The sequence below is a fragment of the Drosophila obscura genome, unplaced genomic scaffold (genome assembly GCF_018151105.1).
Source record: "Drosophila obscura isolate BZ-5 IFL unplaced genomic scaffold, ASM1815110v1 contig_208, whole genome shotgun sequence".
NCBI lineage: Eukaryota > Metazoa > Arthropoda > Insecta > Diptera > Drosophilidae > Drosophila > Drosophila obscura.
In genome coordinates this window covers 930,887-955,740 of record NW_024542799.1, presented here as the reverse complement: position 1 = coordinate 955,740, position 24,854 = coordinate 930,887, and the positions used below count along the sequence as shown (strand labels likewise).

The 24,854-nt window shown below is 43.6% G+C and overlaps 6 protein-coding genes and 2 long non-coding RNA genes across 9 annotated transcripts; 5 read left to right on the top strand and 3 right to left on the bottom strand.

Annotated features, from left to right (window-relative positions):
- Window positions 1-2,409: 2,409 nt before the first annotated feature.
- LOC111070936 lies at window positions 2,410-8,371 on the bottom strand. Its single transcript, XR_002607443.2, has 5 exons — window positions 7,820-8,371; window positions 7,391-7,670; window positions 7,244-7,302; window positions 6,909-7,184; window positions 2,410-2,593 (listed from the first exon to the last, which is right to left on the bottom strand). It is a non-coding gene; the product is annotated as an uncharacterized LOC111070936 (long non-coding RNA).
- Window positions 8,372-9,453: 1,082 nt separating this feature from the next.
- On the top strand, window positions 9,454-10,782 carry LOC111070913 (protein terminus-like). Its single transcript, XM_022361959.2, has one exon. The coding sequence runs from the start codon at window positions 9,457-9,459 to the stop codon at window positions 10,780-10,782; it is 1,326 nt and encodes a 441-aa protein (XP_022217651.1). The 5' UTR covers window positions 9,454-9,456.
- Window positions 10,783-14,423: 3,641 nt separating this feature from the next.
- LOC111070892 (prolyl 4-hydroxylase subunit alpha-1-like) lies at window positions 14,424-16,376 on the bottom strand. Its single transcript, XM_022361928.2, has 6 exons — window positions 16,161-16,376; window positions 15,801-16,097; window positions 15,549-15,748; window positions 14,927-15,483; window positions 14,722-14,869; window positions 14,424-14,654 (listed from the first exon to the last, which is right to left on the bottom strand). Exons 1-6 carry the CDS (start codon window positions 16,349-16,351, stop codon window positions 14,632-14,634), a joined length of 1,416 nt encoding a protein of 471 aa, XP_022217620.2. The 5' UTR covers window positions 16,352-16,376; the 3' UTR covers window positions 14,424-14,631.
- Window positions 16,348-17,049, top strand: LOC121404491. The gene is made up of 2 exons (XR_005968030.1): window positions 16,348-16,646; window positions 16,703-17,049. It is a non-coding gene; the product is annotated as an uncharacterized LOC121404491 (long non-coding RNA).
- On the bottom strand, window positions 16,444-18,767 carry LOC111070891 (prolyl 4-hydroxylase subunit alpha-1-like). 2 transcript variants are annotated; one of them, XR_005968029.1, is made up of 7 exons: window positions 18,545-18,767; window positions 18,201-18,491; window positions 17,941-18,140; window positions 17,279-17,883; window positions 17,071-17,212; window positions 16,614-17,012; window positions 16,444-16,547 (listed from the first exon to the last, which is right to left on the bottom strand). XR_005968029.1 is itself a non-coding variant. In XM_022361927.2 (6 exons), exons 1-6 carry the CDS (start codon window positions 18,751-18,753, stop codon window positions 16,978-16,980), a joined length of 1,482 nt encoding a protein of 493 aa, XP_022217619.2. In that variant the 5' UTR covers window positions 18,754-18,767; the 3' UTR covers window positions 16,444-16,977. The 2 variants fall into 2 exon arrangements, 1 of the variants encoding a protein (XP_022217619.2); XM_022361927.2 differs by having other exon boundaries at window positions 16,444-17,012.
- Window positions 18,768-18,878: 111 nt separating this feature from the next.
- On the top strand, window positions 18,879-20,952 carry LOC111070890 (prolyl 4-hydroxylase subunit alpha-2). Its single transcript, XM_022361925.2, has 8 exons — window positions 18,879-19,083; window positions 19,135-19,440; window positions 19,500-19,699; window positions 19,762-19,877; window positions 19,934-20,362; window positions 20,426-20,464; window positions 20,526-20,691; window positions 20,747-20,952. Exons 1-8 carry the CDS (start codon window positions 18,905-18,907, stop codon window positions 20,812-20,814), a joined length of 1,503 nt encoding a protein of 500 aa, XP_022217617.2. The 5' UTR covers window positions 18,879-18,904; the 3' UTR covers window positions 20,815-20,952.
- LOC121404488 (prolyl 4-hydroxylase subunit alpha-1-like) lies at window positions 20,894-22,872 on the top strand. The gene is made up of 6 exons (XM_041594053.1): window positions 20,894-21,130; window positions 21,203-21,505; window positions 21,560-21,756; window positions 21,818-22,464; window positions 22,522-22,687; window positions 22,745-22,872. Exons 1-6 carry the CDS (start codon window positions 20,931-20,933, stop codon window positions 22,828-22,830), a joined length of 1,599 nt encoding a protein of 532 aa, XP_041449987.1. The 5' UTR covers window positions 20,894-20,930; the 3' UTR covers window positions 22,831-22,872.
- A 53-nt stretch (window positions 22,873-22,925) lies between these two features.
- On the top strand, window positions 22,926-24,844 carry LOC111070893 (prolyl 4-hydroxylase subunit alpha-2). Its single transcript, XM_022361929.2, has 6 exons — window positions 22,926-23,140; window positions 23,199-23,501; window positions 23,558-23,754; window positions 23,807-24,441; window positions 24,497-24,662; window positions 24,723-24,844. The coding sequence occupies exons 1-6, from the start codon at window positions 22,941-22,943 to the stop codon at window positions 24,803-24,805; spliced, it is 1,584 nt and encodes a 527-aa protein (XP_022217621.2). The 5' UTR covers window positions 22,926-22,940; the 3' UTR covers window positions 24,806-24,844.
- Window positions 24,845-24,854: the final 10 nt, after the last annotated feature.

The window sequence follows — 24,854 nt, the reverse complement described above, 5'->3', positions numbered from 1 at the left end:
AAAATCGTTTAAAAACATGCAGTGCCTCATAAGAGAATCTTTTGTTAAAATAGTTTAAAACCTAGCAGTGCCTCATAAGAGGATCTTTTGTTAAAATCGTTTAAAAACATGCAGTGCCTCACAAGAGAATCTTTTGTTAAAATCGTTTAAAAACATGCAGTGCCTCATAAGAGAATCTTTTGTTAAAATAGTTAATAACCTTGTAGTGCCTCATAAGAGGATCTTTTGTTAAAATCGTTTAAAACCTAGCAGTGCCTCATAAGAGAATCTTTTTTAAAATCATTTAAAACCTAGTAGTGCCTCCTAAGAGAATCTTTCGTTAAAATCGTTTAAAAACATGCACTGCCTCATAAAAGAATCTTTTTTTAAAATCGTTTAAAAACATGCAGTGCCTCATAAGAGAATATTTTTTTTAAATCGTTTAAAAACATGCAGTGCCTCATAAAAGAATCTTTTGTTAAAATCGTTTAAAACCTAGCAGTGCCTCAGAAGAGAATCATTTGTTAAAATCGTTTAAAACCTAGCAGTGCCTCAGAAGAGAATCTTTTGTTAAAATCGTTTAAAACCTAGCAGTGCCTCAGAAGAGAATCTTTTGTTAAAATCGTTTAAAACCTAGCAGTGCCTCCTAAGAAATCTTTTGTTAAAATCGTTTAAAAACATGCAGTGCCTCACAAGAGAATCTTTTGTTAAAATCGTTTAAAAACATGCAGTGCCTCATAAGAGAATCTTTTTTAAAATCATTTAAAACCTAGCAGTGCCTCCTTAGAGAATCTTTTGTTAAAATCGTTTAAAAACATGCAGTGCCCCATAAGAGAATCTTTTGTTAAAATCGTTTAAAACCTAGCAGTGAGTCATATAAGAATCTGATTATAAAACAGAAACCATAACCTATAAATGGAACTTTAGGAAAGGAATATATAAATATGGAATATAGAATGAAATCGTATGAATACATATAAGTAAAATTCGAAAAAAGTGGTAAAAGATAATATGTATATAAATATGGAAAACATAAATATAGAAAATAAATTTATAAATAAAATTCGAAAAAAACGGTATAAAGAGTAAAATAAACGCTCACCCCGTTCCATAATACATTATGTGTTGAATGGTATTTCCCTTGTCCATTTATTGCATTGCGCTATTGTTGTTGTTTTTTTTATTATTGTTTTAGTTTGAATATGTTTTAATGTTTCCTTTTGGATCGTTGCTGGTGTTTTTTAATGCTGTAGCGGTTAATATTATTTAGTTTATTTTTATTGCGATTTTTTGTTGTTAATGTTATTTTCACATACAAAAATTTAAGTGCGCGCGCACATTACAAACACAAGAAAACATTTCTGTTTGAGTGTAGGTTAGATCCGTTTCACATTTTATATTAATACATTTTCAATTTTTTTTTTATTTCAATTATTTTATTTTATTTAAATTATTTATTTTTATTTATTTCAATTTATTTAGTTTATAAATGCTATCTATTTTTATTGATTTTATTTTACTATTCATTGTTTCCAATTATTTATTTATTAATTTGAAATAATTTGAACTGCGCGTGTTTTAATGCGTGTTTTCAGATCGCCTTTGACTCCACTAGATTTTTATTTTATTTCAATTATTTATTTTTATTTATTTCAATTTATTTTGTTTATAAATTTTATTTATTTTTAATTTTTTTTTTTTTATTTTATTTGACTGTTCATTGTTTCCAATTATTTATTTCTTAATTTAAATTCATTTGAACTGTGTGTTTTCAGATCGCTTTTGACTCCACTGGACAAACGATTTAATAATTTCACGCGCGCTCACCGCACGAAACACGATTTAATATACTTAGTGCACGCTCACGACACGAACCCACACGATTTAGTTTACCGTTTAAATGACCGCTTTGAATGAGTGACCGGGGGGAACTGCAAGCTGTGATAAGAATGAAGCGGCGCAGACGGCTGAAGCTTCGTCGAAAAACGAGAGCGAAAGAGGGTGGTGAGGTGGGTGCAGCAGACATCGTATGCGAGTCAAATCTCGGCTTGCAGATCGGCATTCGTTTCTGCTGTTCTTGTCACTCACTATATCACTGCTAACATTGGGAGCGAAAGCTTTTGGCCAAATTATCTCTCAATGCATATGGGTAGGTGATCACAGAGAAAGAATGCTGCATTTCGCGCGCGCTCACGACTCGAAAAGACATGATGTAATTGACCGATTTAATGACCGTTTTGAATGAGAAACCGGGGGGAACTGCAAGCTGTCATAAGAATGAAGCGGCGCGGACGGCTGAAGCTTCGTCGAAAAACGAGAGCGAAAGAGGGTGGTGCGAGTATGCGCAGGTATGCGAGTCAAATCTCGGCTTGCAGATCGGCATTCGTTTCTGCTGTTCTTGTCACTCACTATATCACTGTTAACATCTCTGAGAGCATATGGGTAGGTGATCACAGAGAAAGAATGTTGCATTTGGCGCGCGCTCACGACACGAAGACACACGATTTAATTGACATTTAGTGACCGCTTCACTCTCTACTGTTAAATATTTCCAAGTGTCACCCCTGCTTACGTACAACTTATGAGAAGCGCAGAGAAAGGCGCTGTTAAAATACTGAAAAAATATTTATGTTATGTTAAGTATTCTGTAAATTTTTCACATTGTACATGAAATGTAAACATTAACATAAATGTTAATTAAATGTCAACCAACCACCCCTGCTTAGCTACAACTTATGAGAAGCGCATAGAAAGGCGCTGTTAAAACACTGGGAAAATGTTAATGTTATGTTAAGTATTCTGTAAATGTTTAACATTGTACATGAAATGTAAACATTAACATAAATGTTAATTAAATGTCAACCATAGAATGGCGCTGTTAAAATACTGAAAAAATGTTAATGTTATGTTTGGTATTCTGTAAATGTTTAACATTGTACATGAAATGTAAACATTAACATTAAATATTAAGTAAATGTCTACCATAGAATGGCGCTGCTAAAAAGTTTTTAGCCGTTTTTAGCAAAGTTTTCTGACCGTGTCAGAGCCCTGTCACTTCCACTTGTCTGGACCGAACATTCCGTCGGGCAAAGGCGTCATAGGCGACGACGACGACCACTGCAAACAAGCACGGAAACTCACGAATTCCTTTTAATTTATTCCGCAGCACCAAGCACTTTCAGGCAGCAGACAGCCGCAGCAAAGGGCCCTATAGAAAAGAAGTCTGCCACGTGCCAACAGGGCAAACAATGGGCGAGCAAGAGCGTACTGTATTGCATATGTGGAGGTGATCTCAGAGTAAGAATGTATGCCAAGGGCGCTCTCTCTCTCACAGTCGCTGCAAACTTAACATGCTGCTGTAACAACACGATAGAACTCGTTCTTTCTCTGTTAGGCCACTCTCGTTTTCTTTCGCTGTTAGCTCGCTGTTGAGTGCCTTTGTAACCGGCTGCGCAATCAACTTTCCACGACATCACGTGTTTTTCGATGAGGCCCGGTACAAATTACAAAAGACCTTTACCAACTGTAAACATGGCTGCTATGAAACTACCCACGTTGCCTTCTATATGGAACTGCAGTGGCCAGTAAAAGCTATTTTAACGAAGTTGACGCTGGTTAAACCCCGCCTGGCCTCATCCTCAAGCATGATCAGAGGATCCTCCTAAATTGGGGGCATTAGTCATTCATGAACAAGTACACGCCCAACGGTGGGGTCTTTCATCTTCCCGCCTGAGTCTCCTGTTCCTCCTGTTAAATACTCAATCATATATTAAATCATAAATCAAATTAAATCATGTATGATGATCTACTGGCAGAGCATATAACTTCTGGCCCTTTTGGCTTTCTCTAATGAAAATTGTAACTATGTATGTTATATTCACAAAATTCATCAAATTATTAAATATACACAGTGCAATTTAAAATCTCAGAAATTAAATTCCCAAAACAAATTTAGTGAAATCTCAAACAAATGAAATTCCAATCGACTGCCCCGCCATCTCTCCTCCATTCACTTTCAGCTTTCCTATACCTTAACTATATTCAGGGAATACAAAAATTTCATAATCCACATTTTTTTCTCTTCCAGCACACACACTCTCTCTCTCTCTCTCTCCGTCACTCTGTTTGTCTGTCCCTCTGTCTGTCTGTCCTCCTACCCCTCACACACACTTCTCTGTGTATAACTCCCCCAAAGCTTTTTGGCTTAAAATGTTAATTGGACGCTGAAATGTTAAATTAGTAAAAAGCAAAGCGGGACACTAACATAGGGAGGGAGGGAGTGAAGAAAAAATTCCAGAAAAATATGTGTGCCCCTCCTTATAGCATTTATGAAAAATGTCAGTTGGATGCCAGCCAACACGAGGAGCGAGTAGGGGGCTAAGGGAGGACTATTTCCGGGGCTGCTAGACCAAGGCGTAGAAATATGGTAGGAGGAGTTGGGAGTCCCAACAACCAGCAAAGGATGGATGACTTGGAACTCCTCCCCACCCCACATCCAACACTGCCATAGCACAGCACTCATTTTATTATGCATAAATTATGAAATTACGAAAAACAAATAAATAAAAGTAAAACGTCAACCGTTTTTATGCCGTGTTGGCAGCTCTGGTCTGGCACGAGCCTGTGTACGGGCCATGTATTTCATGTGGGAGCTGTGGGACAGCCGGCGCAGCCCGGAAACAGAAAGAATTATTAAGCCATTTACGTACCTTTGCTTTCATTTGCTGCATTTTGCAACTGCGATTTTGAGTGATGTGTTGGCCCGGGGGGCGTGGGCTGTGCATTTTCGCTGATTGTGGAGTGGAGCACTGAGCCTGGCTTAATCACCTGTCAGCCAGTTACGAGCGCAGTAACGCCGGGTGTATAATCATCTGTTGACTTACGACCCAGTAAGCTGGCCATGTCAAGAGTAATTTAATTGATGCCGAATGGATTGCGAATAGGCCATAGCCAGTGGCACTTTTCAGCCTGGGGCTATTCAGTGTCACCTTAAAGTACATAGGTATTGCCATTGAATGCTTAGTTAAGGGTAGACTAATGCTAACACTGCACTCTCTGAACTAAAGAGAATTCAATTTATGACCTGATGCCCAAATTCAAAATCTTTAAAGTTGTCGTAAAAGGTGGGCAACATCACATCAAAGTGAATTAAGTTCAAACAATTTCAATTTCATGTATCTGGTGAACTGCTCACCGTGCAAATCGTAAATGAATTTAACGATTGATCGAATTTTCCCATTTAATGAGAGAATAAAATACATATACAAAAAGGCAAGAGAGAAAAAAAAAAGCTAGAAGGTATTAATGAAGGAGCCAGGAGAAAGGAAACCAGGTCTTCGAGGGATTGGGGGATTTATTAAGAAATGCATTGAGCTAAAAGCTCTTCGAGGCTGTCGGCAGCAGGATGCTGAAGCTTGTCCTGCACAAACAGTTAAGCAAATGAAAAGGAACTCAGAGGATAAAGTAATCAACGATTTTTCTTGAGAAAGCTAAATGACTGATTTACAATGAGCCCGGAAATGATAAAAACTAAAAAGACAAGGAGTGGACTAGTGAATATTTTCTCTTTGGGAGCAAAAGATGTAAATTATTTCTGCGAAATAAGCAGGAAATAGTTCATAGTTTGGAAATATTTCTATGAAAATGTAGGAGCTGAACCAAATTAATCAACCGTAATCCATCAAATTATGGAATAATTAATATAGTGTAAAGACCCGAAATTATTTTAAATTGAATTAAAGATTTAGAGGTATATTATAATCATATTACAGGGCTCAATCTACAATTTCTCCCCAATTTGCTGAACGCTATGGCAACGAAACAGCTGGGCTGATAAATAATTGAATAGCCAAACAACAGTGTCGACAACTGAATAATCTCAACAGCCAACGGAGCGGACAAACAACAGTCGGACAGTTGGTCCGAAACTCATGCGAAATGCAATTAAATGCAATAAATTGAATAGAAATAACCCTTTGTTCGAATACCATATTCCAGAGCCCCCCAAACGCTGCATAATTAATTAGCCAAGCATGTGGCGTAGCAGAGGAACAAGGTCATCAAGTGTGGGACCCATTCGCTTGCCTACAAAGATTGAAAATTATGCAGAAAATAAGATAAGACCATAAGCCATTGCTAAAGAGGTTTCGATAGTTGGTGACTGAATAGTTGATACCCCAAAAGAGATTAATTCTAATTTAAATGTTTAAGTTCCAAAATCTCAGTAAAGGGGCTGAGCATTTTTTAATAACAGTCTTATACTTCATGCCAAGACCCATCCCACTGTTAAAGGCTGATGTCTGATGTGTATGCGTATAAGACATGAAGATTGTTTCATTGATTTCTGATCCTTGTGCAGAATTTTCCCCATGCCCGTGCAACCCTCTGTGTACCGTGTCTGAGCAGCAACGCATTTTGCTTACAAGGCTCTCGCCTGTGCTAAGGAGTTCTGAATAGAATTTTCGCTAGCAAAAGTGGCTCATTGGTGGCTTACATCATCTAATGACATCCATCAGGCAGTCAACCAGCAGCTGTTCAACAAGACTAGCGACTAGCGACGATGTCGTCGACAAGTGACTCAATATTTGACTGACAGCAAACTAAATTCTAAAGCATTTTAATTGCTGTCTCGGTGCCCCCGTGGGGGCTTGCTGGCTTTAGTTCGTAGCATACAAAATAAAATGGGTGAGTGGCTTGGGTTTGGCGTTGAGGTTGAGGTTGAGGAGGATGTTGAAAGGGCATAAATATGTTGACCTTGCACCCAGTCAGTTAGAAAGCGAAAGGGGCTTTCCTTTGAAAGGCAAATTTGCATAATTTGCATACAGCAGCAGCAGCAGCAGCAGCAGCAGCAGGCCACGAGGCGGGGGCGAGCGAGGAAGATGCAATTGCACTCAAACCGAGCATAGAATTTAGTTGTTAGGAAAACTTACTGACAAATTGTGGCGCAGGCTAACGGGGGAAACGTCAACACCTTAAATCCAAGACCAGACCAGACCAGACCAGCAGAGCACCACAGTCTGTGAGGCGTCTGTGCCATTAAGGAGGAGAACGAGGCCAACACCAACGCCAACGACGACGACGATGATGACGGTGAATGTTGACGACTTTTGCCATTGAGACGGCCAAAGTTTTTTATGGCAATTTTCGCCAGAGCCACAGCCACAGCCAGACACTTGAAGTGGTTGTCCTTGTTGTAGTTTTTGTTGCTGTTGTTGTTGTTGTTGTTAGTTGCATGAATATGAAAATTGTAGCATAAATTGCAAACCGAGTTACAAGTTCCTTTCACCCGCACTTTTCCGCATAGGCCTGGGCCTGGGTCTGGGCCTGGAAATAAAGTGGAAAAGTTTTTTGTTCAAAAATAATATTTAAAAAAAAAAGCCAAGAAAAAGAAAAAGAAGCTTCTTTAACTTACGGGTAAACTGCATCTTAAGTCGTAGCAAATTACATTTGCAAAACATATCAAGAAACGCTTCGCCTGCAAGTTGACCAAGGGTTTTTGGTTGAAGTTTTCAGTTTGAGAAACTTTCAGTTTCGGTTTCGTTTCCAGTAAATTAAATTCATAGCAATTATGACACTTGAGTTTCCACTTTAGATTCAGGCAATTAGCATTCATTCGAATCGGATGCTTTCTCCATTGCAAATTACGCAGGAAAACAAACTATCAAAAGCTCCGGTCACAAGTCCAAAGTAATCTGACAAAAAAGGGGAGAGGAATACAAAAAAAATAGAACTAAAATACACACACAAAATGTCAACACTCTGAGATGTCGGCGGTGCACATACCGATTGCGCACAGATTTAATACAGCTCAATTTTATGGGATTTACCAGACTGAACTTACCCCTCAAACAGAGCCCGGACAGGTGCTCCGTTGGGAGCAGCTTCCATTAGACGAGACCCTTTTGCTGAGCTTTTAAGCAGCATGCCTCAGGCGGTGCAAGGGGACCGTAGCGTTTCACAATTTTATGACAAGCTACGGACTGGCCAAAAGGTGTGACTCGGTCGATAGATAGTCGCTACCACTGACAGATAGTCCTATCCCTGGCTGAACACTCATTCATCTCTCCTTTGGGCTTGTGTGCTCTCGCTTGATTGCTTCGCTTGGCTTTACGGGACGTTTGACATTCGGTTCCACTCTGGAATAGCAAAGAACATTTTTACAGTTGGATTTTGAGTGCAAATGTTGATGGGTGCGGCAATGGTATGCCCTTAGGAATAGGGTATTAAACAGGTATCTGTTTTAGTTCCCAATTTAATCGGCAACGTTGCGGCAGTCTGCAGCCTGTTTCGCATTTTCACTGGCAATCTTTTAGCGCCGAATCTGCTTTGGGGTCCACTGTAATTTGATTGGCGTTGGCATAGGACTCGTATGTTCGATTGCCACCAGCACCAGCCCTCTCCATGCATCCGAGTTAATTAAGTTTTGGTCCCCTCTGCCAGGGCAGAGGGCAACTATTACAAAGAGAATTCCCTTCTGAAATCTTCTGGAAAGTATTCCCATTATTCTATTCACATTCTGCAATATCCCTCGAAAGAAGCCCACGCCAGATGAATGGACATGCGAACTGGCAACTTGTTTAAATAATTATTGTCCGCTTTAAGCACCTTCTAATTGGCGTTGTTAATTTTCGAGCATATTTCACTCGAAGTCAAGCTTTAAATTGCATCGAGAAAAGCCCTGAAGGGAAGAGGAAGTGGCAGAGCAAACCAAAACCTAAACCAGAGCAGGGCAGGACAGGACAGGGCACACCGAAAAGGCAGACAATGAAGCGTGAAAAAGGAAACGGAAATTAAGTGACTGCACTGCAAGCGACTCTCGAGACCGAAGGAGAATGACCAGAGCTCCAGCTTCAGCGCCATTGTCGCATCACTTGCCACGCGGTGGCGGCCATTGTCCACTTCGTTTGCATGGTGTCAAGGGCTTGAGGAGGCGGATGATGGCGGTTTTCTCTATACCATCCACTCCATGGCTCTGCTCTCCGTTCGACCAGTGCTGGTGCAGCCAGGGCGTCGCTGGTTTATTTTTCATTCGTCTGATCTTTTTGTCTTCTCCTGTCACTTGGTGGTGGGTAGTGGCGACAGTCCTTGTGCTCGATGTGCTGTGGCTTTAATGGCTCAATCCTAGAATTAAGGTGGCAAGGTTCAACTTAAAGGAGAGACAGGTATGATCTACCACAGGGGCTAGCAGCTGCTGGTATCTGGAAATCATAAAAGCCACCACAATAAATCGATCACAGATTAGGCATAGAAATTCCAAACACCAGATGTTAGCTGTGGGCCAACGGGGCTTTAGGTACATACCTGTGACACAGGTAAAGGCATCGACTACCTGTTACCCTGTGGGTCAGACATATATAAAACCAACAGCACTCGAAGCAGAGCACATCAGTAAGCAACTGAATCTTGTCCTAGACACAGTACATCATTAGAAGCTGTTTTCCGTTTTTGCACTAGTTTCAAAAAATTTCCATATTCAAAATGCCATTCGACATCGTGTACGACGACGAGCCCATTTCGAGCTTTGTGTTCACCAATGAGGACACAACACAAACATTCCACCACCGCTGGTATGCCCAGGGCCAGATGCACGAGTGTGCCACCTGCTACAGTTGCATAGACGCCGATGAGCCGCCTAGCCAGCACTGGGTACGCGGCGGCGAAAACTCGCAGGGCCTGAAGCTGAGCAAGCAACAGCAGGCCGTTCTGGACATAATCGAGGCGCGCCAGATAGAGACCTTCTTCTTGTGCGATGAGAGCGCCAAGGATAAGCTGGATCACTTCATGGGCGAGACGTGTGCCCGCGGTGTGCCCGAACTGCTGCGCTGGATGTTCCACAATGGCACCTTCAGCGTGGAGTTCAATCTGGCCTGCTACGTGAACGTGATGAACCAGGTGCTGATCTTCCAGAGCGGCAACCTCAGGGTGGACCATCACTATGACATTGAAGAGTGTGTCAGTGTGGTGTACGAGATGCTTATGCAGCGGATCGAGAATTATCTGAGCTGCAGCAGCGAGTATGGGCTGGATGAGTGCAGCATTACCAGAATACGGGTGCAGGTGAAGAGACAGCGACAGGATGTCGATTCCCCAGCCATGGAGTCCTCGTTTGCCCTGCCCCTACAGCTGAGGCAGGAAGAAGAGTGCAGTGCTAGTGCCAGCTCCAGTTCCAGCACCAGCGAAGCCGAATTGACCAGCCTGAAGGCCGCTTACCTGAAGCACTACCGGGAATGCCTCGGCTACTTTCCGCCCAACATGCGCGTCAATCTGCACGGCCTGCAGCAGTGCAAGACCACCAAGGAGCTCTATGTGGTGCCGTACCACATCAGCGAGACGCTGCAGCAGCTGCCCAATAAGAACTTCCTCATTCTGAACAACATCATGGGACAGTTCCAGCGTCTGCACGAGCTGCCCACTCCCATTATGGGCTCCGCATCAGCGTCATCAGCGCCATCAACGTCATCGCCTACTTCGCCCACACGTCCGCTGCAGTGTCGTCGGTGCCGCACTCATTTTACGCGTCGCAGCAAGTTGCACATTCACCAGCAGCTGCACTGTGGCCAGGACTTCTCCGTCGACAGCATGCATGCCGATATTGTTGAGATTTACGAGCAGTGTCTGCCCATTTCTCGCAATGTCTTTCAATACGCCTGCTATGGCATCACCAAGCCCAAGACAGTGATGCGCAAGGGCCAGTTTGTGCCCATCGAGTGCGACTGGCGCAGCGAGAGTTCGGTGAAGGTGCAGCACGGACCGTGCGTGGTCATCAGCAATGCTCAGCATAGCAGTCCTTGTAAATATTATTGAATAAATCGTATAACTTAAGGCACAATTCGGTGGGTTTTTCTTGGTACCGACTTGGGCATCGCCAAAGACTGGCGATGATGAATAAACGAAGCAGCGATGAGATTCTTATGGAAAAGCAGCCTTACTCGAAAATGAACTCAGAAATTATAAATAAAAAATACCTTTTCGAGTCTAAACGAAATACGATTGTTATAGTATCTTATCTAGGTATATAGTGGCTCTTAGATCCACTTATCTGAACTAGGGATCATTCGAGCTATGCGAAGGGATGAAGGAAAGGCCATCGACAATCATTTACAATTAATTTGCAGTACGCTCCTCCTCTCAATGGAGTAGCCAAAAAAGAGAACAACCCCACAGCCAAACCATTTCGCAATGTAACCACGAAACAGCCACCCATATACCCACCCACCGCCACAAGCCATTTATTGCGGTTCCGCTTGGTGTGGCACTAAGCCAAAAAGCAGATGGACAGACGTAGAAGTTAAAAATAAGAGCGATTCCTCTTCTGGCCACTTGCTAATTAGCCAGCGGTCTGTGAACGAATTGGCAAATTGGATATCATTGAAGATTCGTTGATAAATCAATTTGAATTTTGATTTAATTGCACTCAATGGCGATATTTTGTGCTTTAAATAGGTTTTTTCAGTTTCCTCTGTTAGGGAATATTTAATAGTCAAGGCAGCAACTCACATTCAACTCCTTTTTCTGGAGGGGGCAGCTTCAAGTGTCAGAACACGTAAAGTCAACACGTGAAAATTGGATTATTAGAGCTGGAGCGTGTGCACCATGACAGACGTGGGCAGAGGCAGCAAATTGGTTGAAAGGCGCTCGCAGCACAGACAGGTCCAAGCAGCAGCAGCATCTCAGCGCAGCATATCGATTGGGCAACTAACGAGGCACAAAACGAGCGAATTCTGAGGAATGTGAACAAAATTTAAAATTCAAGCGAAAGTACAAACCAAACAATGGCATCCATAATGCAGTGTACACGGAAACAGAGAGAGAGTGAAGAAATTGTCACAACTACATTTTCCAAGAAATTCATATTCGTTTTTAGTGTTGCAGCAAGTTCCGCCAGTTGCTGGAGGTATCTTGTATCCTGTTGTTGAATGGTAATATCAGAGTATCCGCCAGAGCTGGTCAGCAGACAGCAGTACAATAAATGGACTGACTGCCCATCCATTGTCGCTTAAGTTTAAAGCCATTTCTCCATGGCTCAGCAGCCGCCGCCAGGCTGTCAGATCGTATATCGCAAATCGATTTTTCCTGCTCGGTTATTTTCTTTTTTTTCGGCTATAAATTACAAAACCAGCAAAATGACATGTCCTTCCCTCGTCAAAGTTGCCTGTCTGCCCCAGTAAATTGGGTGGAATTTTCTACACGTAGTTCCAGCGCCTCATTATGGCCGTCACACGGCGGTAATCCCAATGCGTTGTAATAATAATTCAAAAATTGCGTAGAACGGACACATTAGTGCCGCCAGTTTGAGCAATGTGTGATAAACGATGGACCCACCAACAGGTTGTGACAAGTGGATTTGGCGGTGCATTTTGTAGGCACTTCATAAATGTCTAGGGGATTATTTCGCAGGAAATGTAACGCCAGCAGAATGATTGATGGTCCAGAGTGTATAGAGCCTCCAAAGAGCCCATAGAACGCTTTCAGCGAATGCCCATCAAGCAGCGATACAATAAATAATATAATAGTCAGAAACATTTAACAGAGAATCCAAAAAAGTGCCGGAGAAAGAATCAAAAAGGACTGGAGCACAAGCAGACCACCTACCGAACTCATTCAGATTGTAGCCCAGCCATGTTCACATAAAGAGCAGACAAAAGACATAAAGTAAATGAAGCGCCACACAAAATGCAGAGACGATTGTCATGGGCACGAGCTGGTGAGAGCTGCTCCCAGCCACTGCCATACCAGACCATGTCACGAGAGTATTTTCATGCTATTTCCATTTGGCATATTCTCAGTAACTCAGTTGCCATTCAAAGGCGAAATCCAAATCAATTGTTACACACACAATGAAAACAGTTTTTCCTGCACAATAATTGCGTGGCAATAGTATTGAAATACATAAGTCTGTTCAGCATTCTCTGGATACCAAACAGTGCAAAGCTCCAGCTCCCTTTCGGCTTTAATATAAAAATAATCATTTAAGCATGATCCCAGGACTCAGTCCTGCCTGCCTGCCTGCCTGCCTGCCTGCCTGACAGCAATGGAACAATGGACTACTGACGGCTACATGTGTGATTGCTTGATTAAATTGTATGACTGACAGACTGGCAAGTTGTCAAGATAAGGTTTAACATCAATCCGGGGCTGCTTGGTGAGAGCTTAACCTTGAAATGCATGAATACCACCGGAATGGTTATTGTGTCTGGGTTATGTTGCAGGGGGGTTATGTTGAGACATGACAAGTGTGCATTAAGTGGATTCACAAGTATTTATAGAATTAAATTCCTTTAAGCAAAAAATGTAACACTATGGAATTTAAAATGTGTAAAATATATATAACATGTCCAGCCCATTCATCACTCTGATTACTTTTTCCCATTTAATCTACAGACAGACTATGAGTTTCCTTGGAGTAGAAACGCAACCCATTCCAATTCCAATCCACAGCCAAATAGACAATGAACCCGTCCAACCATTTTCAATACTCCAGCAGCAGCAGCAGCAGAAGCAGCAGCATCAGTGCCATGAATACAGATTGCGTGCAGTGACGCACACGCGAATGGATATGGATATGGCTACGGGTACGGGAACGAGTACGGGGGATAGAGAAAAACATTCATACATGACATTTTAATACCCATATGAATGGTAATCAAAAAGTGAACGAAAATAAAACTCAAAGTTGGCGAGGCACAGCACACGAGGCAATCAGAAGGAACAAAAGAGATTATTAATTTCGAACAGAGCTTTAGTCTTCATCTACGTTGGTGATTGTTGAGTGCTGTACAACAATCTTGTTAACAAACAATTGTCAAATTGACGTCCTTTCAAATGGAGCTTATTAGCATAGATTGCTATTTAATGTCGCAAATTGTTTGGCGCAAGGCATTATAATCCGCCTACGATTATCACATGGCTTCTGCATTTGATTTTCAACGGCAGTCTGGTCTGGCAGCCATATTTCGGCTCGGCTCAGACAAGCGGACCGGAGAGCCAGAGAACCCTTAAGTGATTTGTTTGTTCAAGAGGAATTGATTGCAACGAGCAACAAGAGACAGACAGCAAGACAAAGACAAAAGGCAGCCAGCCAGCCAGCTGTGGCATAAGAACCTGAATCCGAATCCAAATCAGCAACAGAAACCCAGACACAGACACCGATATAACCACCCAACGCAGGGGCGGTACACACACGCACACACACACACATTCAATGGCAAGTGTGAATTTGCCATTTTTATGGTTTAAGTGTCGCGTCATTATAATTCAGTCGGAATGCATGGCTTTGGGGCCATTTGAATGGTTTATGGGAGACACATTAAGAGTTCTCCCCGCACATATTTTTTTTAGAAATATATACATATATATCAAACCCAAATGGCAATCTAGATAACATGAAGCACACATCTGACGCAGTTGATAAAGTGCTTTCAAATGGCATGGGTAAAACTACGGAATTTTCCGATTAACGAAAACTTATATGGATTTAATGCTAAACAAACTGAAAAATAAAAGAGATTCCACCCGATGTTAGGAGGATATTATCTACATATTTATAGCATTCATCTTTAGCTATCTGCAGTTCGCAAACAGATTTAGTTTTAGTATTTAAAATACATTTAAACGACAAATCGTTACAGGAATAAACCAGCACCCGCCATCTTCCTAATTCAACATCTTTGTTGCAACTAAAATAACATTAATTTAAGCTTTAAATAAATATATGTTTGCAGATTATATGTTTTATAAGCTCACCCCACATATTCCCAATTATTAGAGGGCAAGATTTATGCAAGACGCTCCAATCCGAGTTCCGCCACAGCAGCAACGAACCTTTCCGCGGTTTCACGCGTAAACTGAGAAAGGGAAACACTGTTTCCGCTCCTTGCCGCACATTGCTCAGCTGCAACAAATTGTAGATTAATTAAATACAACACGAAAATGGTTAAAAGATCTTTACAAATATTAAAGCTGTTGCTGCAGAGCCCGCACTGTCGTCAAGATCATATCTTCCAGCTATGCCGTAATTGATAATCTGCAGCATTTCTTTTTCATTCAGATCCATGCCACTGACATCCTGAATGCGTCGATTAACTGTGCGAATGATGTCATGGTTAGAGGTGGACAACTCGGCTACCTTGCAGGTGCAATTTCGGGAAATCCTTGGTCGTTGCAGTTTCGGTCTAGCCAAGCTCTTCAGTGCCTCTATTTCCTCATGGTTGAAGAGATCATGATAAATATAAATGGGCGCTTCGTGGTCCAATTGCTCCATTCTGATGGCTGCCAGCTGCAGGAACGGCGTCGATCGCAGGTAACGACAGTGCACATAATTTACTCTTCGTGGATACGACTTGGCACACAGGGCTTTAAGCTGCACAAAATCTTCTTTAGGCTCGGAGCGTACAAATGGTTGACTTTCCAGCAGTTTCAGCTTGACAAGCTGCTTCAGCATATACGGATGATCGGGCTGTATGGAAAGTACCTCGTGGGCATGCTCCATAGATGCGGCAAAACGTCCTACGATACCGAAAGGAAATTCAATTAGTATTCAAATGTAAACTCGGCCAAACTGCTTAGCATACCAAAACCCTTTGTGGCCTCAACGAGCATTTCCAAAATGGTGGTATATTTCATGACCATGGTGTCAAACTGTTTGGGATTGCGATGTGCATCAAAGTAGAAGAGTGCCAATTCCAGCCAGTATTCAGCTGTCTCGTAGTGCTCGATATACAGATTAACCAGACCGAACATGAAGCACTCGCTCGGTCCCCATTTCTTGCGACTGGAATAGATAAAAAGTTAAACCACAAATCAGAGAGTTTTCTCAGCTTCACCTATAGCGTTTGCCACGTAATATTCCGCCGGCCATGTCGCCCGGATCCAAGCTATATACGGTCTGAAGTCTGTACATGGCGCCGAGAGCTTCCTCAAAATCAATGCCAGTGGGATGCTCGTGACATCGAGCTTGGGACACTGCAATCTCCTTGGAGCCCAAGACTTTCTTCATCAGCTTCAAACATTGCGGCCAATCCCAGTGCAAGTGGCGTATGAGCCTGAATTCATGCCAAAAATTGTGCCCAGACTTTGCTCTTTTTGTTGCTTTCAACAGATCCTCCGCATGTTTTATGACTCTGCAGAATGTGAGGAACGAATCAATTTTTGGTTGATTTAACTACGATGCGGATTGTACATACAGCTGGACTTGCTTTAGTTGGATCTTTAACGCTTCCTTATAGCTATTAAAATTCTGCACATATGCTTCTTTCAGCTTTAACATGGGCAGCAGAGAATCCAAGGATATGGTAATGCCATGTGACGTGGGTTCATATTGAATCTGCGCCCCAGCCGCAGTTAGAAGCAGCAAGAAAAGATACACTTTAACCATGGCAAATGGCTAATTTAAACTGATCTGAAAAGCCATTTAAATGAAGCACTTCCTGAGAAGCTTGGCTAATATGTTTTCGGTATGCTTCGTGCTTGATTATTCCCCAGATCTTCGTGGGGTTACGTTACATTTATTAATAGCTTTCTCTGCAAATCTAGCGCCAATAGTCTGTAGTCTTGGGAGGATAGGTCTGCAACTGAAAAATGAGACGATCAAATTAGTGTTTAACAGTGATGCGGTTTTAAGGGCTTATTGCACTTACGGGAATTTGTAGCAAAGATTCATGGGACCAGTTGTACGTAAAGTCATCTGTTTCCTGTGTGGTAACATCTTCTGGATTCTCTTCCCCAGATTGGGTGCAATCAGCAGCCATCAGAAGCAGAAAGAACAGGCACAATTTAACCATGGCAAGGGCCACTGTAAACTGATCTGAAAGACCATATGAATCAATAACTTTTTGAGATGCTTGGCTAATATGATATCGGGATGCTTCATGCTTGACTCTTGTTCCAGTTGCCCCACAGCTAACAGGGAAACTGTGTCAGGTATTTTATAGGTACTTATATAGCTACGCTAATATGTATATTAATTTTTATCGATTTTATTTTCATTTATTTATTTATTTATCATCCAATAAATAATTGTATCCGTTTCGTGGCGACTAAAGAGAGACGAAATAAATAGTTTACGATACCATGCGAGCATTATTCCAGACTTACCCCACTTATTGCCCACAATGACGGGACACTCAATGTGGGAATTGCCTGTCCTGGGCCATACCAGAAGCGAACCCTTTTGTGGAGTCACCCGTAGATTTAGAGAGGGAAAATGTGTTTCACCTCCTTGCTCGACATTACTCAGCTGACATAGTGGAGGGATTATACACACATTATAGATGGTTCCAGGCATCATCAACTGAGTACTCACATAAAGCAGGGCAGTGACGACATCTTTATCGCCTGGGGTATGCTCCAGGAAGTGTCCGCCAATGCCAAAGTTTCTGACTTGCAGATCTTCGGACTTGAGGGAACTTCCGGGTGCATGAATGGCAAGGCGTATCCTTCGATTCAAGGTGTTAATTATCGCATGCATTGACCCGCTTAGCTCTGCTGATTGCCATGGACGAGTGGCCATGTAGTCCGTGAAACTGTCAATTTCCCTGTATGTTATTCGGTTCCGTGTCAAAAGCGGACTTGCCAAACGCTTAACAATAGCCAGCTCTTCATTGCTGAGCACATCGTGATAGATACTGATCGCTGGACTAAGGGAAAGTTCTTCCATTTTAAATGGGGCTAAGCGTACAAAGGCATTTTCCCGCGTATAACGACAGTGCAGCCTCCCAGCAGGCAATGACTGATTCTGACGGCACAATCTCTTGAGCAGCTCCGCATCCGAATCTATGGGCAATGATGGTTCTGGTTTGTGCTCATCTGATTTCGTACCAAGTTCTTGTGCTTTAGCTTGGATGTATTCATCGTAGGGCTGTAGTACCAACAGTTCTTTGGCATGTTCCAAAGCAGTCTCAAATTTACCTGCAAAAAGTAATCTTTAAATGGCAAAGTTTCTTTTTTAATGGACATATGCCTTACCCAGGCCTATGTTGGCAAGCATTAAGTACTCCAAGACATGCGCATAGGTCCAGTGACGGAACTCCAGCTGTCTGGGATTGGCATGCCACTTGTAGCTTTCCTTAGTTAGTTTTAGCCAAGCGTCAGCGTCCTTGTAATACCCTTGAAGTTGGCATAGAACTCCAAAGACAAATGTCTCAAAGGCTCCCCACCGCTTAGCCCTGTAAAAGTGTAAATGATGGTAAATGTAGGCTTCTGATAACTCTGATCCATCAACTCACTTGTATTGTCTGCCGCGCAGGTTTCCCTTGGCTATGTCCCCTGGTTCCAACGCATAAGTAAACTGTATGCGCTGCATGCCTTTGAGGGCCTCCACCATGTCCATGTTCGTGGGCATTTGTGGCTGCAGCTCCGTCAGTATCTGTATCTGTATTTTTTCCACCTGAGGCCGCATGACACTAACCCACTTGGCCCAATCCAGATGCATGTGACGCACCACTGCGAACTGATGTATTATATTCATAGCATTTAAGCTCGCCTGCCTGTGCAGATCCTCGTACATCCGAATGGCTCTAGAAATGTATTGTTCATATTCAAATTTCATATTAAATATTCAAGGACTTACAGTTGGACATCTGCCAGTTGCTGCTCCAAAGTTTCCGCATAGCTGCGTAGGTTTGCCACAGTCTTTTCTTTTAATTTTAAAAGCGGCAGCATGGCCTCTAGTGATACAGAAAATCCAAAGGTGGAAGGTTCCAAATATCGCCTGGTTTCTTCAGCATGAATGCGCCTGCCCAGGACTGAAAAAAGCAACAGGAAAACAAACCTGATCATGGCACAGACTGTACACGAAGTAAATGTACTTTAAAGACTCGGAAACCAGCGAAATTACCCTAACGAAAGCATTTGCCATGACAAAACCCTTGGCTTTAATGTGGAAAAAGCATCTGCAAACTTTCCATGGCAGCTTCACAAAGCTAGCAACATGTGGCATTGGTTGCTGTTCTTTCTCTGTTCGCTGCCTCGTGCTGAAATGGAATACATAACAGATCATGCCCTGTCCATAGCTGCCATGAAGAGTCTGGTGGACATGGAAAGTTTCTTTATCGCAGAGCTAGACAAATACTCGGATGACCTGGAATGGAAAATCACCACCATAGAAAGGTTGTTTTCGAGTATTTTTCAAAGATTTCTAAACTATTTCGTTCCACTCAGCTTTCTGGATGAAGTGCAGATGAGAAAGGCGCCTTGGCGGAATACTCCGGATGAATTCGTTGCCCATCCGTTGACCAGTTTCTCGCTTGTACGACGCCTACATGAGGATTGGAGCCACATGGAGCTGTTTATGTCAACTCGGTTGGGCTTGAATTATCTCAACAAAATTCAGAGGGTACTGGACTTGGCCAAGCCCACGGAACAGGACCTGCACGATGCCCTCAGCGGAATAGATGCCATTCAGAATCAGTATGATCTAAAGGCAACAAACATGGCCAATGGAGTGCTGAATGGACGGCAATACAAGTAGGTTGAATGGTTCTTAAATCTGATATATGTTGTACCCCACCGCATGTTCCATGCAGCACCAATCTGACGACTCTTGATTGCCTGGCTATGGTTCAATTTCACGAAAATAACAAACAGATGCATGCGTCAATTGATTGGAATGCGGCAGCGCTGCAGCAGTACGATGAGGCCAGAGATGGTCATCTCTACAGAGAAGTTTTCAACTTTTCATTATCCGATTTGTATGGCAACTATGCGCGTTCTTTGACAGCCAAAGGTAGGTCAGACTTAACCCATATTCCACATCCTTTCTATGGGTTTTTTCGAACCTCCAAACAGGTTTAAGGCAAACCGCATTGACGCTACTAAAGGATGTGTCCCATTTCCATGCTGATCTCTGGCAACTGCAGCGCGACATCACGAACAAAATGGAACTGCATGAGCACGACGATATAGTAAGTTTTTAATCGAAAGATCCACAATTGCATCATTCCATGGTTCTTGCTTGCAGCAAATGAAAAGAGAACAAAATACCCTACTGATCGGTTGCCTGGGCTTGTTTCCACCCATTAGGAATCGTAGTTGTCACTACGAGAGTACAAGAACAGCCTTCCTGCGACTGGCGCCACTCAAAGTCGAGTTGCTTAGCCTGGACCCCTACATAGCCGTCTATCACGATGCCATTTACGATACGGAGATTCGGCGTGTCATGACACTGCCAGTCCACACTCTAAAGGGTCCTCCCCGCTACCGCGACCGGCGGGAATACAATCTGAAGTTTACTACGGTCTACGAGGATGCAAATAGCCAGCTGAATCAACGCATCAGGGATATGACGGGTGAGGAGGTGAAAGAAGACAAGGATTTTAGCATCTACAATTATGGCATAGGTGGCTACATACGTTACCATGTGGATAACTTGCCAAAAGAAGATCTAAAGGTATCGTAGCATATTTGAACACACAGAAGACAGCAAAATACTTATACAATTATTTTCTTATAGCCAGGCTTTGGGGATTTCCAGACAACAATTATCTACTTCGTAGGTTTCTTTTTCTGTATCGTTTCCCATTCTGTCGTTAATCTTTCAGTACCCAATTTAGTTGAATGACGTGACCCATGGCGGCGCCATTTCATTTCCACCACTTCAAATGACAGTCTGGCCGCGCAAAGGCAGTGCTGTGGTGTGGCACAATCTAGACAATAATTCGCAGCTTGATTTACGTGTCGCACACATCTCGTGCCCCGTCATAGTGGGCTCCAAATGGAGTAAGTTCGCATAGAACTGTTCCCATGCACAGTTTAATTTTACTTCATTTTACAGCCCTAGTCAAGTGGCTGCATGAGGGACACCAAAATTTTACGCAGACCCCGGAAAAACCACGTGACTAAATCACGAAAATGAGAACCGTGAAATGCTTAATTTTCCAACGCTTTTCGCTGCTTAATGGTTGCTAGTTTTAAGCCAGTTTAAAATTGTTTTTTAGACCGCTGAGAACTCGAGTAAAATGATCCGATTTGTTGGCTTAATTTTCCTCATAGTTTTAGTCCAGGACTGTGACTCTATGGATTCAGTTAATTTTGCTACAGACTACTACAGTTCTTCGGTTTTGGGTTTACTAAAACTGCTTGAAATTGAGCGACAGTTCATGGAAGAATTCGTTGGCCATGCAGATGTCCTGCAAGAGAAGCTGGACAACCTGCAAATGTGCGTGAGAGAAACTTCGGTGGGGGTCTGCTAGTCCAAAAACCACTTGCACTTCCATTCCTTTCCTTTCAGGTACATCGACTCTTTGGATCGTGCCAAGCATGAAAGCCACAAGGAACGGGAAAGGTTCGTCTCCAATCCACTCAACGCTTACGGACTGATCCGTCGCCTGCAGCAGGACTGGCCCAAATGGCAGAACTACACCAAGAAGCCACTGGGCACAGCCCAGCTGCAGGGCATGGAAGAGCTGCTCTTGAAGGCGCCTGATAACCACGACTTGACAGAGTCGCTCAAGTCAATGGATCGAATTGAGAGAACCTATGACCTGCCAGCCAGCCAAATAGCCAGGGGTCTGCTGCAGCACCAGCAATACGAGTGAGTATGATCCAAGTGTGCCCAAGAAACTATACAATACAACCCTCTGAGCAGCACTCAACTGTCAGTCAGAGACTGCTTGGCCTTGGCACAGCACAAAAATGTATCGGGCGACTATATACGTGCCTCCATGTGGTATCGCGAGGCACTGCGCCACGAGTCCGAGCCAAACGCCGAGATTATCAACGCAGTTTTGGGCAATCCCCTCGAAGGTGTGGAACATCAGTTTGCCAGCGCCATTATCATACGCGGTAAGCAGCAGTCAAGGAAAGTTCGGTTTGAGCCATTGAACTTCAGGCTTTCATTTGACAGAACTTGGTATATCGGGTAAATCGCTGAGCAGGACGAGAATGCAAGGAGTAGCCAGCCACTTTTTGACCAACTCCAAGCCACAAGTTGTGGATGCATTCATCAGGCATTATCTCGCTGAAAGCGATGAGGGAATAGCCAAAGAGTTGGGAACGCTACAGACGCCGCCTACTTCCCGCGAATTCGGATGTCGTGGACTCTATGCGAAGCGCACGAATCTCGTGTGTCGCTACAACAGCACCACAACGCCATTCCTGAGACTGGCACCCCTGAAAATGGAGGAGATAAGCCACGATCCCTACATCGTTATGTACCACCAAGTGTTATCGGACCGAGAAATTGGGGAAATGAAGCAACTGGCACAGCCAATGACCAATGGTTTGTCGGGCTCTATCGAAGCGAATAATTCGGAGCCCCTGGAAGTTGTGGCACGCATTGCATGGCTGCTCGAAGCGTCGCCCTTCAGGGAGCGGCTAAATCTCCGCATTGGCGACATGACCGGCTTCGATGTGAGTGAGTTCAAGGCCCTGCAGGTGGCCAACTTTGGTGTGGGCTCGTACTTCAAGGCACACTTCGATTACCTCACCAATCGCATCGTAGACACGAGCATCTCCCAGTTGGGCGATCGCACTGGCAGCCTCATCATCTATGTCAGTAAATGCCCATTCGCTTGCCCCATTTAAATTCACACTTTAGTTCCCTTACAGGCCGGTGAAGTGCAACAAGGTGGAGCCACAATATTCCCCGACATTCAGGTGATGGTCCCACCCCAGAAGGGCAACAGTTTGTTCTGGTACAACACATTCGACGACTCGACCCCTGACCCGCGTTCCCTGCATGCCGTATGCCCCGTCATAGCGGGATCTAGATGGAGTAAGTGCACCCTACAGTATCCGGGGACTGGGATCTCATTCGATTGCCTATTTGCAGCGGTTACGAAATGGCTCCACCAATGGCCACAAATGTTTCTGAAGCCCTGCAGTCCACGTCCGCGGGCAGTGGAACGAAAATCTTAAATTGCAATTTAAGATAAATAAAGTTTGAAATTGCAAAGTGAACCACATTAGTCCCCGTTGCTAATTTTCTGGAATAAAATGATATTTAGTTTGTCATCTGATCAGTAAAAATGCAACGTTGCCTGAACATAGTCACAGCTCTGCTACTCCTAGGACAAACCATTGCCGATCGACCCTACGATGAGCACAGGGAACGTTATAGCTCCTCCACAGTGGGATTGTTGAAGCTGCTGGAACTAGAGATGCAGTTTATAGAGAACCTGAAGAGCTACACAGATCTACTATCCGCAAAAGCAAATACCTTACAAGAGTGAGTAAAATGCAGTTGAAAATCAATTAATTGCTAAAGTAAACCAAACTCTTGGAAGTTTCATCGACTCTGTGGATCGTGGAACGGAGAAAAGCCTCACTGAACGCGAGAAATACGTATCCAATCCGCTGAATGCCTTTGGACTGATGAGACGCACGCATCAGGATTGGCCCAAATGGCACAACTACATAAATAATACTGTGGGAAGGGGTAAGGTACAATCACTGGATGATATTCTGGCCAAGGCTCCGGATAGTCAGGATATGAAGGAGGCCCTGGTGGGCATGCAACGGATAGAAAGAACCTATGGGCTGCAGGCCTATGACCTGGCAAAGGGTCGACTGCAGGACAGGCAATACGAGTGAATATCCCACTACTAAGAACAGCATACACAAGCTAAACCCATTCGCGTTTCAGCACTCAACTATCCATTCGGGACTGCTTGGCCCTTGGGCAGCACAAGTTCCAGGAAGGCGACTACTTGCGGGCTTCTCTGTGGTACCGAATGGCCCTCAAGCACGAACCCGAACCGAATGCCGAGATATTCAATGAGATTCTGGGGGATCCATTGAAGGACTTGAAGCGGAACTATGCCAAAGCCACCATTATAAATGGTATATGCATGAAAAAGTTTAATGTTATCCACTAACCCCTTTTAAATTCCAGGACTAATGGCAGGAAATCGATCTGCAAACATCCAGGAGGTTCTGGACATAACAGAGGAAGCGATGCTCAAGTCTAGTCCAGCAGAGCTGGATGCACTTATAACGGAGTTGCTGAATCAATCAGATGATGAAATGGCCAGGGAAATGTCTGCCTCTGAGCCTTCGCCCACCCCCTACGAAATCGGATGTCGCGGACTCTATCCGAAGCGCACGAATCTCGTCTGTCGCTACAACAGCAGCACGACTCCATTCCTGAGACTGGCACCACTGAAAATGGAGGAAGTGAACCACGATCCTTATATCGTCATGTACCACGAAGTTCTCTTCGATGGGGAGATCGAGGAACTCAAGAAGCAGTCGAAGAATATGATCAATGGATTTCCGGAGCCACAGCAGGAGAATAAGATCAGGCAGGTCATAGCGCGTCATGCCTGGTGGTGGGAGCAGACGCCGACCAGGGCGCGCATCTATCAACGGATCACAGACATAACAGGCTTTCGCTTATTTGCGGAGGAGGAGCTGAATGTGGCCAATTATGGCCTGGGCACTGTATTTGGGCCCCATTACGACTACACGCCCGAAAACTATGAGACTGGCTGGTTCCTGGGCGGTCCCTTGGTCACCATAATTCTCTATGTAAGTATTTTAGGTACGTGCGATCGCTCTACATTTCACCTTCAATGTCCAACAGGCTGGCGATGTGGCGCAAGGTGGTGCCACCATCTTTCCCCTAATTAATATCACTGTGTTCCCCCGAAAGGGCAGTGCCTTGTTCTGGTTCAACTTGTTCGATGACGGCGAACCAGATCCACGCAGTCTGCACTCTTCCTGCCCCGTAATCGTGGGGGATAGATGGAGTAGGTAGCTCCCATCTATGCCACATATTTTATACGTGATGTTATATTCGCCATTTCCAGTTCTCTCCAAGTGGATACACATGGTTCCCCAGATGTTTATCATGCCCTGCATACCAAGGAAACTATTGTCACAAAAAGAATAAATAAAGTTTCTATGATTCTTTCATATGAAGGAAGGTAAATCAACCAGAG